This window comes from Perca flavescens, chromosome 1 (assembly GCF_004354835.1).
Source record: "Perca flavescens isolate YP-PL-M2 chromosome 1, PFLA_1.0, whole genome shotgun sequence".
Classification (NCBI taxonomy): domain Eukaryota; kingdom Metazoa; phylum Chordata; class Actinopteri; order Perciformes; family Percidae; genus Perca; species Perca flavescens.
In genome coordinates, this window is record NC_041331.1 from 29831040 (window position 1) to 29843961 (window position 12922).

The window sequence follows — 12922 nt, forward strand, 5'->3', positions numbered from 1 at the left end:
TGTGTGTGTGTGTGTGTGTGTGTGAAGGTGTGATACCAGAGAGGGCATTTGGTTGGTCAAGTGGAGTCAACAGTTCAGACTGGATTAGGCTGAAAGGTCAGGCCTCAGCACCAGTGTACTTGGGTATATGTAAGTGTGCCTGAACTGCAATTGGAGCAGCTGATTCCAACCTTGTACTCTGCCAATTTTCACAGCATGTGTGTCTATCCTGTATATGTGTGTGGGTGTGTGTATAAAATCTCCTGTACTCTGGAATTATAAAATAAAAAAATGTATGTATTTATATATGAACGTATGCGTGTGTATACTGCCACAACACAAAACCACGTTAGGCTCAGTGTGAAAGTCAGGGTTCAGCAGTTGTTTTTTTCTTACCTGGGATATGTTTGGCCCAGCCGATGTTGACCACTAGTTCTCTGTCCGCCAGGTCACACAGCGTAGTCAGGGCCTTGATGTCGCTGTCTGGTACTGTTGGGTCAGGCATGGCGTAAATCTTCTCTGGCTCGGCCACCAGCAGGTGAGAGACGATTTTGTTATCTGCAAGGCAGCCAAAGGCAACTGACATGACCACCAGACAAGGAGAAAGACACAGAGACAGAGAGATGGTGAATTTTTGCCTTGTTAGGCTGCAAGCTGTTCCACACCAATCCGGTGCAAAAATGTGTAAGGTCATATGCAAAATCCCTTTTAAAATGGCTTGCTAGATAACACATATGTCTTAAAGTATTTTCACATGTAGCAAAAAAGTAGCTGACATGAATTCGACTAAGAAAAATAAACAGAGACATTTTGCAACCAATCAACACATTATACATTTCAGTATTCTCCATAGTGTACACAAATCACAATGTGAGATACATTATATATACAGCATTTTATACATTATATATGTGTGTGTATATGTGTGTGTTTGTGTATATTGTATTGTACACAAAAAACGAATATGTACAACTAGAATAATGTTAAACTTGTTTGGCACTCTGAAAAATCTTGGAATGTAATTAAACCTTTAAAATTGTCAAACAACACACTTTTAAAAAGCATCAAAAGAAATTTAAGTGTAAAAGTACTTTTTGAAGTTGTTTCTTACAGTATAACTTTAGTGTATACAGGGTTATTATAGTTGAGATGCTTCAAGTTGTGATTAAAGACGATTACTTATTCATTCATGTTTCTTAAAACATTGTCTTTTGTATCACTGCTTTAAGAAGCCTTCGTGATACTACATACAGAAGGGAAAGATAATACTGAAAGCCAAACAGCTCAGCTGGTAATAGTGACATGTGGTGATGAGATCTCTATGGTCCATTAGTAACAGACTGATACCCTGCTTCCAAATTAATCCACTGACTAATCAAGCATGGGAATAATAACAGAGGATAGACGAGCAAAGAGAGGAGCGAGGGATTATAGAAAAGAGAGAGGGAGATAAGTAAAGAAAAAAATGGGAGAAGATAGACAGGTAGAAATAGAGCCATGGACAGATTGTAAAAGACAGACGGGAAGAGTCGAGAGAGCGACAGCTAGATAGAGTGAAACAGAGTTGGGGGAGGTGTGTATTGATCTAACACTCTCCACCCCAAATTACACACACACACACACACACACACACACACCCGTGTACACATGTACATAGATATATTCTTCCCATCCTCTTCCCTCCAGCTCCAGCTCCAGGGTCGTTTGAGCCAAACCAATCCCAGTCACACTGCAGTATCTGTGGGTAAATCTTATTTAATGTTTCCCTAATTAGAATCAATGGAAGCCCATTTCCAAACCCTGGGCTATTGTTCTGTTCTCACACAATCAATGGGGACGCTGAGGCTAGGGATTGGGCTTCAGATAGATAGGCTGTGTGCGTGTATCTGAGCGAGAGACATAGGGACAGATTTTTTTTTTTTTTTGTATTGACTGTGTGTGAGAGAAAAAGAACAAGACAGACCCAGGCAGTCTATATCAACACTATATTTTTTGTTTTTAGGTCAGAGAGATATTTGTGTTCATACATAAATTAAGGAAATTATGTAAATAGGAACTACAGCCTGAATAACTATTTAGAGTGGTAACTTGTGATTCCATTAAATTACTCATGTTGAAACTCTCTTCCAAAATGTGTCAAATGCCTGTTCAAAAAATAACGGGACTAAAGAGTTAAGTGTGACTAAACTTGTTTAAAGAAAACTGGTCTATGGCCCATCAGTGAAGACATTTAGTTGGCTGGAACACACATTCTCTGTGTATGCAAACACATACATTAAACACAGACACACATATTATACACAGACTCGTATTATCCCATCATTTCAATGATTAGTAGTGCAGAAATCCCGGTAAGCTGTCGTGCAGCCATTCAGCATATTGGCCTAAAGCAGAATATGCTCCAGCTTTAAGCAAAATGGGCTTTGGGGACCAAGCTGCTAAACACTACTCAATCTGCACTGCATGTGTGTGTGTGTGTGTATGTGTGTGTGCATGCGTGTGTGTGTGTTTGTGTGTGTGTGTGCGCGTGAGTGTATGTGTGTGTTTGTGTGTACGTGTGTGTGTACGTGTGTGTGTGTCATGTGTGCGAGCAGACGCTTAGCTAAAGAGCTAACTCTAGTTTGATGTGCTTGCCAGATTGGATTTAATCCGGATTAGGGTTCTGGCTGTTCCCCCTCCCTTCCTCTCCTCATCTCTCCCTCTCTGAGAAACCTTCTCATTCATGCTCAGTCTCTCCCTCTCTCTCTGTCTCCACCTGTCTCTCTGTCACTCTCACTCACTCTCTCCCTTGTTAATTTTTCAATCATCAGGCTTTGGCAGTGGTTTTATTTTTTTTTAAATGCAGTCAATCTAGCCGGAGCTAAATGAATACCTTTATAGTGAAATATTACACATATAAAATGTTATGACCCCAAACTGGTAGCAGTAGAGACAAGGAGATAAACTTGGTCCCAAACAGATGGGCTTCTCACTGCCCTGTGTCTATTTATGTGTGTGTGTGTGTGTCTGTTTAATTTCTTTTTACTGTCCAACTGTCTCCATTAGGATACAAACTGATGGAAAGGCAGTTCCTTGTACTTCTGATCTCTGAACGACTCCTGCCTGTTACGTGAACACTGTCTGCACATAACGATACAACATGCTAGAATTTGAATGGTTTTTGTTTATTTCTAAGGAGGATTTTCCTTGTGCACTGTCCATAGTATATCCTTCCCTCTGCACACTATTTTTGATGCTGTTGTCACTGTAGCAGAATTGTCAATTTGTAGAGTATGAGTTACTGTGCACCAAGGACAGTATGCAAATGTCTGTCCTTGAAAATCACTGCTCAACCTCAGAGAGAAAAGGGCTATTACATATACTGTTACCATTCATAGTTTGTGTGTGTATGTGTGTGTGTGTGTGTGTGTGTGTGTGTGTGTGTCTGTTCTTACATGGCTTCTTGGGGGGCAGAGCCAGCTGTGGGTTCAGGTATGGACTGTTGTCCGCATCTATCCGGCGTTTATACTTCTGTCTCCCACCACGAACCCTGTCGAGACGAACACCTGTAAAAAATGACAGAAGAAATATATTAATACACTGTGTGTGACACTGAAACTTTTGAAATATAACATACAAATATAAAATATAAAAAGAGAGAGTGGAAATGAGATGAAAACGTGGACTGAAAGAAGATTACATATGATGTCTGGGAGTGAAGTTGTGATAGCTGTGCTGTTTCTGCAGCGCATTCATGTGTTATGCAGGAACTTTCCCCTTTTTTATTCTACAACAAGACTAATTTAAAGAGACACCATTTAAGTAAAATGCCTCTCTCTCTCTCTCTCTCTCTCTCTCTCTCTCTCTCTCTCTCTCTCTCTCATGTTGTCTCTTTGGCTTTCTGACTTACTCTTTTCCTGTCTCTTGCCCAATCTCTGTCTCTCTGTTGCTGTCTCTCTCTTTCTGTCTCGTTAATTAATTGACACAAAGGAGTCCTAATTTAATTAGGCCTATCTCTCAAGGGATTGGACGTTACCGTGGTTACCACTTAAAGATGGATAAGGAAGAGAGAGGTGTCATGTACCCTGGAGGAGGAGAGAACAGGAGGAAGCTGAAAGGGCTGTCAAATGTTTTAAAACAAACCCTACGCAATTCTTTTTTTTTATACCATTCAGAAATAAAAGGATGCTCAACAGAGAAGAACACCATCTTCAGAAACGTCATCAACAGATGGTCTAGGGAAAAAAAAGTTAACCTAATATATATAACACACCATGAACAATATCACGCTTCTTGTATAGTGCTTTACACTCTAACAGCACTACTGATTTGAAGGGTTTAGGGTACCATTTAAAATGGTAAGGATTTATATGTATAGACAGAGAGAAAAAGAGGGAGAGGAGGGGGCAAAAAGAATGAGAGAGATTTGCTAACACAGAGAGATTTAAATCCTCTGAAAAATGTGCTGACCATGACTGAGACAACACACCTAAGAGATTTAACGGGGAATGACTTCCTATTGGCAGCAAAGAAAAAAAAATGTCAGGGAGCATGTTTCTGCATTCGTCGGCATTTGTAAGTGCTTGTAAGTGCATGTGTTTCCCTGTTTTTATTTGTGTTGCGTACATGTGCACATTTTGGTGGCTGATTTTATTCAAACCATCTTGCAGTGACGCAAGTGTACACAGTTTTTCTATGGAAATGTAGTCATTTAGAAACCTCTAACTGGCTCAGGCAGCAGTCAACCCAGTGAACTGAACATGACATGCATCTGTCTGTGTGTGTGTGTGTGTGTGTGTGTGTGTGTGTGTGTGTGTGTGTGTGTTTATGTGTGTGTGCTTAAGACAAAAATAGGTAGACAGAAGGGCTGACAGTCCAGGTACAGTGGGAGGGACAGTGTCAGCAAACGGTCAAGAAACTCTTAACACCAGGGGGTACAAACCCACTCACACACCCACTCTCTCTCTCACACACACACACACACATTGACACAACATCTATGTTTCTCTAACCCACATCCCCATGTTGTGTTTGGGTAAGCCCCGACAAGCCGCTTGCTCAGTCACTACCTGGGTCATTGGTTGGTCAGAAGAGGAGAGGGAGACAGAGAGAAAGCAGAGAAAGAGTATCAGAGTTAGAAGGGCGTCAGAAGCAAGAGAGAAAGTGGATGTTTGGAGGAGGAGGACGACGAATAAAGACTAAATTAAAGAAAGGGTTTGATCAGGAGCTTGAGTCAATGGGTACACATGTCACTGTACTGTATGGCTGCATATATTCTAACCTCAGATTCAAACTAAATTCAGCGAGAAATTAATTAAAATGTTTAAAAAGCGATTTTGGGCAAACATCTGTTTCCCATGTCCGTACTGTAGCATCACTTGTTTTATTACTGACTATAGCGAGCACACTTTTCCCCTTTCACACACAAACTCTCACATGCAGACTCTTAATTTTTCAATTTCTATTTTCCTTATACCTAAAAGACCCAGTGCTGTGCTGAGCTCACTTTATAAAGAGCCCTCTCTAACTACCTCATCTATTTTCCACCAAATTAACTCTCTCTCAGCACTGATTAATGATCAAATCTAAATGAATCAAATTAAAAATTGAAAATTATATTTCCAAAGCCCACAAAAACTAGACAGGAGGAGGCTAGTGGGAGAGCGAGAGTGCTCTACCTCCTCTTAACAAATGAGCCTTCAAGTCATAAAGTATGGGCCGGAGAGGAGAGGAGGGAAGGAATGAGGAGAGGAGAGGAAAAGGGTCAGGGGAGAGAAAATGTAAGAATGAGAAAGAATTAAAAAGGGAATGTGGAAAAAGAAAAGGCAAGGGAAGAACTAACTAATTGAACAGGGAATGGGTAAGAAATGGAATAAAAAGGTGAAATAAAAGAAATACATTTTGATAAAAAGTGATAAAAAGCATGAAAGGAAGTGTACAGTAGATAAAAAAAGAGAACAGAGGAGTAGAGCACAGGTTGTGAATAAGAGGAAAAGGGGAGGGGTAAGTAATGGATGGGCTGGTAAACAAAAGAAGAAAGGAGAATGAGAAATAAATGAAATGAAATGAGAGTGAAAAGGAGGGATGAAGTGAAGGCTAATAAAAGAAAATTAGATAGGAATAGAATAATGAGAGAAAGATCCATGAATGAAAAGACGAAATCCACAGAGGTTATACGCCTTAATTATGTGCTTTAATTATTATGTCAACTAACAGTACACCTCTACACAGTCTACTTCTCTGACACACACACAAATGCGCGCACACAGACACACACACACACACACACACACACACACACACACACACACACACACACACACACACACACAGTGACAGTGATGAAGGTGAATCTTTCCTATCGTGGAAATATTGCTATCTGTCAATAGCACGATCTGCACTGATCACATCAGCATAGATTTTACACTGCGCTGGCGTTACTCTGTGTCAGTGCACGTGTGTGTGTGTGTTTGAACAATTGAGGGATTGCGAGTAAAATGCCTTTGACACCTAAGTGCTTTTGAAGAGAGAACCGTCAAGCATGGAGAGAGAAATGTAGAAGAGAGAGGAAAAGAGAAAAGAGAAGACATGGGGAAAGACACAAAATGGATTGATTTCAGATGGTCAATGATATGATAAGAGAATGAGAGGATGAAAGAGGGCGAGAACAGGAGTGAGGGATAGAGTGGAAAAGCAGCAGGAAGACAAATAGAAGGATTGATTTCTGTTGATGACAGCAAAGAGAAGGAAGGATGACAAAAAGCACAAGAGGAAGAGAGCATAAAGAGGCAGAGATGAGGAGAGGAAGAAGGAGAGAGTAGTTTTATGGTAATTGAAGTTGTAACAGGGTTGAAGTCGCTCTTCCACCTTAGACCAGGTTATCACCTTATGTTTCTGTGTGTGTGTATTTGTGAGTGTGTGTGTGAAACCACAGTGTTGATGTAATAACATAAAGGCTTTTCCTATGTGGGTTTAACAACTGATGGGCGAGTAGATTGGGTAAGACAACAGACCCATTTAAATCTAACGTGTGTGTGTCTGTGTGTGTGTGTGTGTGTGTGTGTGTGTGTGTCTATGAATCGTCTGCATGTGAGGAAGAAGTAGAAATAACAAGAGAAAGAAACATATCTGCATATATAGCTACAGGAATACCAGAATATGGATTATTTTGTGGTGTTACTGATTGGTTCAGACCACTGTCAGAGTCAAGAAAATTATTGTTTCATAATTGTTGTCGGTGAAAGTTTTTATGATCAAATAAAAAAATAAAAAAAGGACACTAGAAAGCTCAAATAAAGCAATAAAAAAAGGAGGGGTAGAGGGGAGGTTAAGAGGAAAGTGTGTGTAGTGTCATGCAGTGACGTTGTTTAGACCAGAACGGATCAGAACAGCACTGCCTGAGGCAGCGGGCAGGTGGCTGTCACTGGTGTGTGAATATGTGTGTGTGTTTGTGTGTGTTTGTGTGAATGTGGGCATGTGTGTGAGACCATGTGAGGTCTCTAAAAAATGTTGCCTTTTCCACATTATTGGCCCTTTTTCTTTGAAGGTTGTGTATACACCAAAATGACGGTAATTATATTAAGCTACAAGCTACACTTTAATTTCTTTAATTTTTTGAATTACATATTTAGATAAATATTTATTCTTTTTTTTAAACAATCAAAAGTCTTAGTTTTTTATAATAGTTGTGACACATGAGAGTGTTTTTATGGAATTTGTGTGAGGGTTGGATAAAACTTTCAACTGAAAACAACAGCTACATTTTGCTTTCTATTACATAAATTGCAACTCCCAAACAGTCTTTCTGCCTCATCTCCTCTGCTCTCTAGACAAACAGAAAGAAAGTGTATGTGAAAGAGAGCGGACCACTTAGGCAGATCTCTCGTCGCAGTATTTCCATTATCGCTCCTTTCTAGCTGGGATGCAACCAGATGCCAGTCACACACACAAACACTCACTCAGGACAGACGCTACAGGGCCACATTTAGCTACAAGTTTCCCATGGGGGAACACCAGACGCCACCAGTTGTCTGGCGCTCCCCTCGTCTGTTTCCCCGTCCTCTCCTCTTGTCTCCTCCCCTCTCCCCATCACTTGCTCTTTCCCCCTCTTTATCGTCTACTTTCATTCTTTTCTGCCTTCTTCTTGTATTTTCCTCTTGCACTTTTCATTTACCAATCATCCAATCATATTGACCCACAAAATGTGTTTTCCTTGCCATGTTATTTTCTTTCTTTTTCTTTAAACCTTTTTAATCATAGATATCTTTTAGGAAATATTTCCTTTATAAGAGACAAAGTGTCTTATGTGTTTTGTATGTGAACATGTGTCAGCCAACCGTCTTGATTGTTGTGTCCATGACTGAATGTGTGTGCAGCAATAAGATTGGATAGCAGCAGTCAGGACTGTTGAGCTGTGAAGAGAGTTATGATGCATACTGCCAGCTGTTTGTAGACACCATACACACACCAACACTCACACAGACTGAGGCCTTCCACCCGATCTCACTCATTAGGTCTTAGAGGCCGTGGGGAGCATGGCCAAAGTTGGCACGAGCTGTTGTGTGCATGTGTGGGGCAGTGTGCCAAGGTTTATATTTGCAGTCCGTGGAATGTCTCTCTAGTAGTCTACCATCTGAATCCAGCTGGCCGTTTACAGCAATATAGAGACGAAGGCTTTGGTTTTGGAACCAACACATTCTGTCTGTTTAACCATGATTCATCAGACGTGCCATCATCAAAGCTGCTATGTTGTAAGCGAGCAAATCTGTCAATATGACCAAATGTACAATCTACATGCATACTAAATATTGCTGGCTCCTGGTCTGTGTGCCTCTGCCAAAGCCTTTCATGTTCAAATGTCTGATCTGTGTTTTGTATTCTATTCATGCCAATTGTACGTATTACTGCTGAATTTAAATGCATTATGTCTGTCTTGCTTTGCAGCTTGTGTACAAATAGGAATAACTGTGACAGCTACAGCGTTATTATGTTTGCTTGTTCTTTAACTTGTCAAATAAATTATAAAATGTATTTTCTGAGGTATTTGTTAAAAAATCCTTTTAACCCTCTCCTGTTTTATTGCTTTTCATCAAACCTTTTACCTTTTACCTGCAATAATACTCTCACTCCCCCCCTCCCCTCTCTCTAGGCAGTTTTAAGACACGCCCCTGTGACCTTTCGGGCTTCAGCTGACGCATCATTATGACCTCATTAAAAATGGACAGACAGCCATTGCCAGAGGGGAAGTTCTCATAATATAGTCAGGCCTTTTAATTGCCTTGCTCCAGAAATTAGCTGCTACATATTGGTGTGTGGGTGCCCCATGTTCATTCCTTCCTTCAGTTTACCCCTTGCTCGTTTACTCTTCTCTTCTCCTCTCCTCTGGGTGAGAAACATTCAATATTCCACACAGACAGGTATTTGTGTGTGTGCGTGTGTGTCTTCACATGACCAGGTGTGTGTTTAAGAGATCATGTAAAGAAAAGGCTCCGATCTGAGTTGGTTTACTGACCCTCTGGCCTCTTGTTCTCCCTTCTCTTTCCGTCACACACACACACACACACACACACACACACACACACACGCCTCACTTGCTCTTGCTCTTCATCTCACCCTATCTGTCTCCCACAGCGACAAAGCTAATTTGAGGCAGATCTTGCCCTAAGGGGTAAACTATAGCATCTACACACACACACACACACACACACACACACACACACACACACACACACACACACTACTTCATGTCCTCCACCCCACTCCCACTTCACCCTTACCACTTTATCTTCACCTTTTTCCCGTGAGCTAGCCCCTGACAACCACACTTAGCTCTGATGCTAACTGATCTAGCCACTTACCATTATCATCTATGCAATTCTCCTGCAACGATGAGTACACCCAGAAGGGTGTACATGAAACACAGTAGGCAATATTTTTAAATAGTGTGTGTGTGCAAAGGATTGTTATTTGAGAGTGATAAAATGTTTAATCAGGTAGAATTACAATTGCTTTGTCATTCTGTGCATTGCTCTTCACAAAGATGTATGTTGTTATCAGTCCAGACAAGGTCTTTGTTTATATTTTAGCAATGTTAATGTTCCCTTAATGGGTAATGTTTCAGTTCAGTTGAGTCCTCTCCAGTGACACCACTGCATTACAATGGGTTTGAGTCAGGGTTTCTATTTTAGAATAATAATTCAAGTGGAGGTTTCAGGAGTTATTAAGTATATCCACAGCATGTACTAGTTTAAAAAAACAACAATATGTATATTATAAACTAATATCTCCAGCAGAATAAAGCAAATTATAGGTCTTGATCTGTGTCCTAGTTCAAAAAGAGTGAAAATGAGAAAATATAAGAAAATGGATGTATTACTTTTCTAAATGACCCTTATTCATATGTAGAGCGGGACCTCCTGTATTAAATTCCCACCCACCACAACAAATGAGGTGGCTGTGGTCTGTCATGTTGATGTATGTATATGTATGCCTAGGTGTGTGTGTGTGTGTGTGTGTGTGTGTGTGTGTGTGTGTGTGTGTGTGTGTGTGTGTGCGCGCGCGCACGCACGATATATGTGTGTGGAGCATAGGCTGTATAAAAGGAAGCAGGGAAGCAGCGGCAACAAAAGGCAGCATGGTTCTGCTCTTGTGGACAAACCACATCCTTGATAATAAAAAAATCAATAGCATGTCTACCTCTCTTTTTCACATTTAAAATCTCAGTTAAAATGTATTTAAAAGTGTTAATAGGAAATGATGACAGAAATAATATTCTCTTGCAGATGAGGGCTTTTTGTGGGAGTTTATCGGATGTGGTTTCTGTGTCCAGTAGGAGGATGCAGTCTGAGCTCTGTGAACTGTTGAAGCTGCCAATAATACATGCACTTACACATGTGTGGCTATTTGTGGTCATACACACATATGCGAGACAAAACAGGAGATGAGACATGGGTTCTGCCTATGTCAGATCAACTGGGAGAACAAACACTATGACAGCAGCTTGTTGGGAGTGTGTGTGTGTGTGTGTGTGTGTGTGTGTGTGAGAGAGAGAGAGAGAGAGAGAGAGAGAGAGAGATGAGCATGTTTCTGAAGTGAAGTAAAACTGGGGCTGCTGGAGGCAGTTATATTTATGAATCGTGTGTAAGTTTAAGTGTCTGAAGCTCTAATGCTTCTTAATTTTACCTTAACATTTACAAAATTTTGCAAAGTGAAGAGAGAGACTATTTTAAAGACAGGGAAAACCTCTAGCTTAGTCAGAATTATGCCATGATGTACATTTTTGACATCTCATTTTTATTTTGTTTTTTATTTTAGCCTTTTTACTACAACCAATATCAGTTTTAGTCTAGTTTTAGATTACTGAAAGTTTTACTGTAAACTGTAATCTTGTTTTTCAAGCATGTTATAGTTTTTGTTTGCAAAGATATATTTTATGTAGTCTATTACAGTCTTTTGTTTTTGTGTTGTATATGTTTTTATAATTTCATTCTAACAATTATGGGAAATGTGACATCAGGCATGTGGAGTTTTGAACCCATAGAACATTTTTATCAACAGCTTGTGAGGTTAATAGAATGTCCATGTTTTAATTTTTTATTACAATTGTTCTGGTCTTCACATAACAATTTCAGTGGGTGAGGAGCTGTAGGTATGGATGGGTGTCATGGTGCCAAAAGGATGGAAAGAACAGCTATTGAAGAGGAGAATGGATGGACGAAAGGCACAAAAGAAGCAAAAGAAACAGTACAGTAATACTGAGTGGGAGCATTGGAGGGAGAGATGAAGACAGGAATGGATGGCGAGAGGGCTGGCAGGCGTCGGCAGAGGCACGCTCCCTGACCACTGTAAGGAAGGGGGCGTAGGCCAGGTCTCCCATCAATTACAACCTTGACCCTCCTCCCTTCTCCTCTCTCTCTCTCTCTCTCACACACTCTCTCTCACTCACTCACACACACACACACACACACACACACACACACACACACACAAACACACTTTCTGCTTCGTTCAACCATCCTCCCCCTGCCTCTCATCCTCCCCTGGTGCTTCTCCTCTGCTCCTATAAATCAATCGCTTCTCTCTTCGTCCCTCCCCCAAGCTTTCTCCCCCCTCCCACTATTCCTCTCTCCTCTTCATCCCTCGCCACTCCTCTCCCTCTTTTCATCGTTGGAAGTGCAGTGGGAGTAGAAAGGTCAGAGGTTGGCAGACAAGAGGGAGAGAAAGAGGCAGAGGCAACAAGGGAGTGTGAAAATGAGAGAGTGAGTGTATTTAATCAAAGTGGTGTGGGGGCAGATAATATCTCTTGTTTAGATTTTTTTTTTCACTGTTCTTCACCACTGAACAACTGCTGAATGTGAGTGTTGCAATTATCCTGTAATGTTCTACAGTATGTTTGCCTCATTTAGCTAAGACAATGATGTGGGACTTTGAAACTATTGCACATAACTTGTGTATGAGGAAGTGAGAGGTGATCATACACAGTGACAGAAGAGAAGAGAGATGGTGAGAAAAAGAGCTGTGACACGTATTAGGATACAAAAAGACTTAAAGTCTTAAGATGGACATGGGGAAGGCAAACAGGAGTGACATAATGCCAATAAAAATAGATTGCAATATACTGTATATAAAATGAGTATTAACAAATTCTTTGAAGTGTTACATGTAGCATTGTTTAACATCATCCTCATACTTTGGTGTATGTGGGTGTATGTTTACCGTAAACCAGTGACACCATGTTTGATGGTTGGCCTGTATTAATGGCTTTGGTTCTTGTGTTCCTCAAACTTAAGACCACAATTTTGCCCCAAAGGGATAGTGGTCTTCTGATTATGCAAAATGCTGTAATAAGGCTTGTAGAAGTTGCTATTCCTATCAGCATTGGCCTCTATTAACCAAAATAAATAAACGTATTTAATAGGCTATAAAATGCTACATGTAGCACAGTTAACAGAGAAAGATAAGGAAG

The 12922-nt window shown here is 40.5% G+C and overlaps 1 protein-coding gene across 5 annotated transcripts in view; it reads right to left on the reverse strand.

Annotated features, from left to right (window-relative positions):
• The window catches only part of esrrga (estrogen-related receptor gamma a), a 225451-nt gene that overhangs the window by 30798 nt on the left and 181731 nt on the right, over positions 1-12922 (reverse strand). For 3 of the 5 annotated variants that reach the window (XM_028565189.1, XM_028565124.1, XM_028565268.1), the window contains 2 exons: positions 3414-3524; positions 376-558 (listed from right to left, as the gene is read on the reverse strand). In XM_028565189.1, the coding sequence (XP_028420990.1) occupies positions 376-558; positions 3414-3524 (294 nt within the window). The remainder of the gene's footprint in view (positions 1-375; positions 559-3413; positions 3525-12922) is intronic. The other 2 variants (XM_028565429.1, XM_028565353.1) reach the window with 1 other exon arrangement.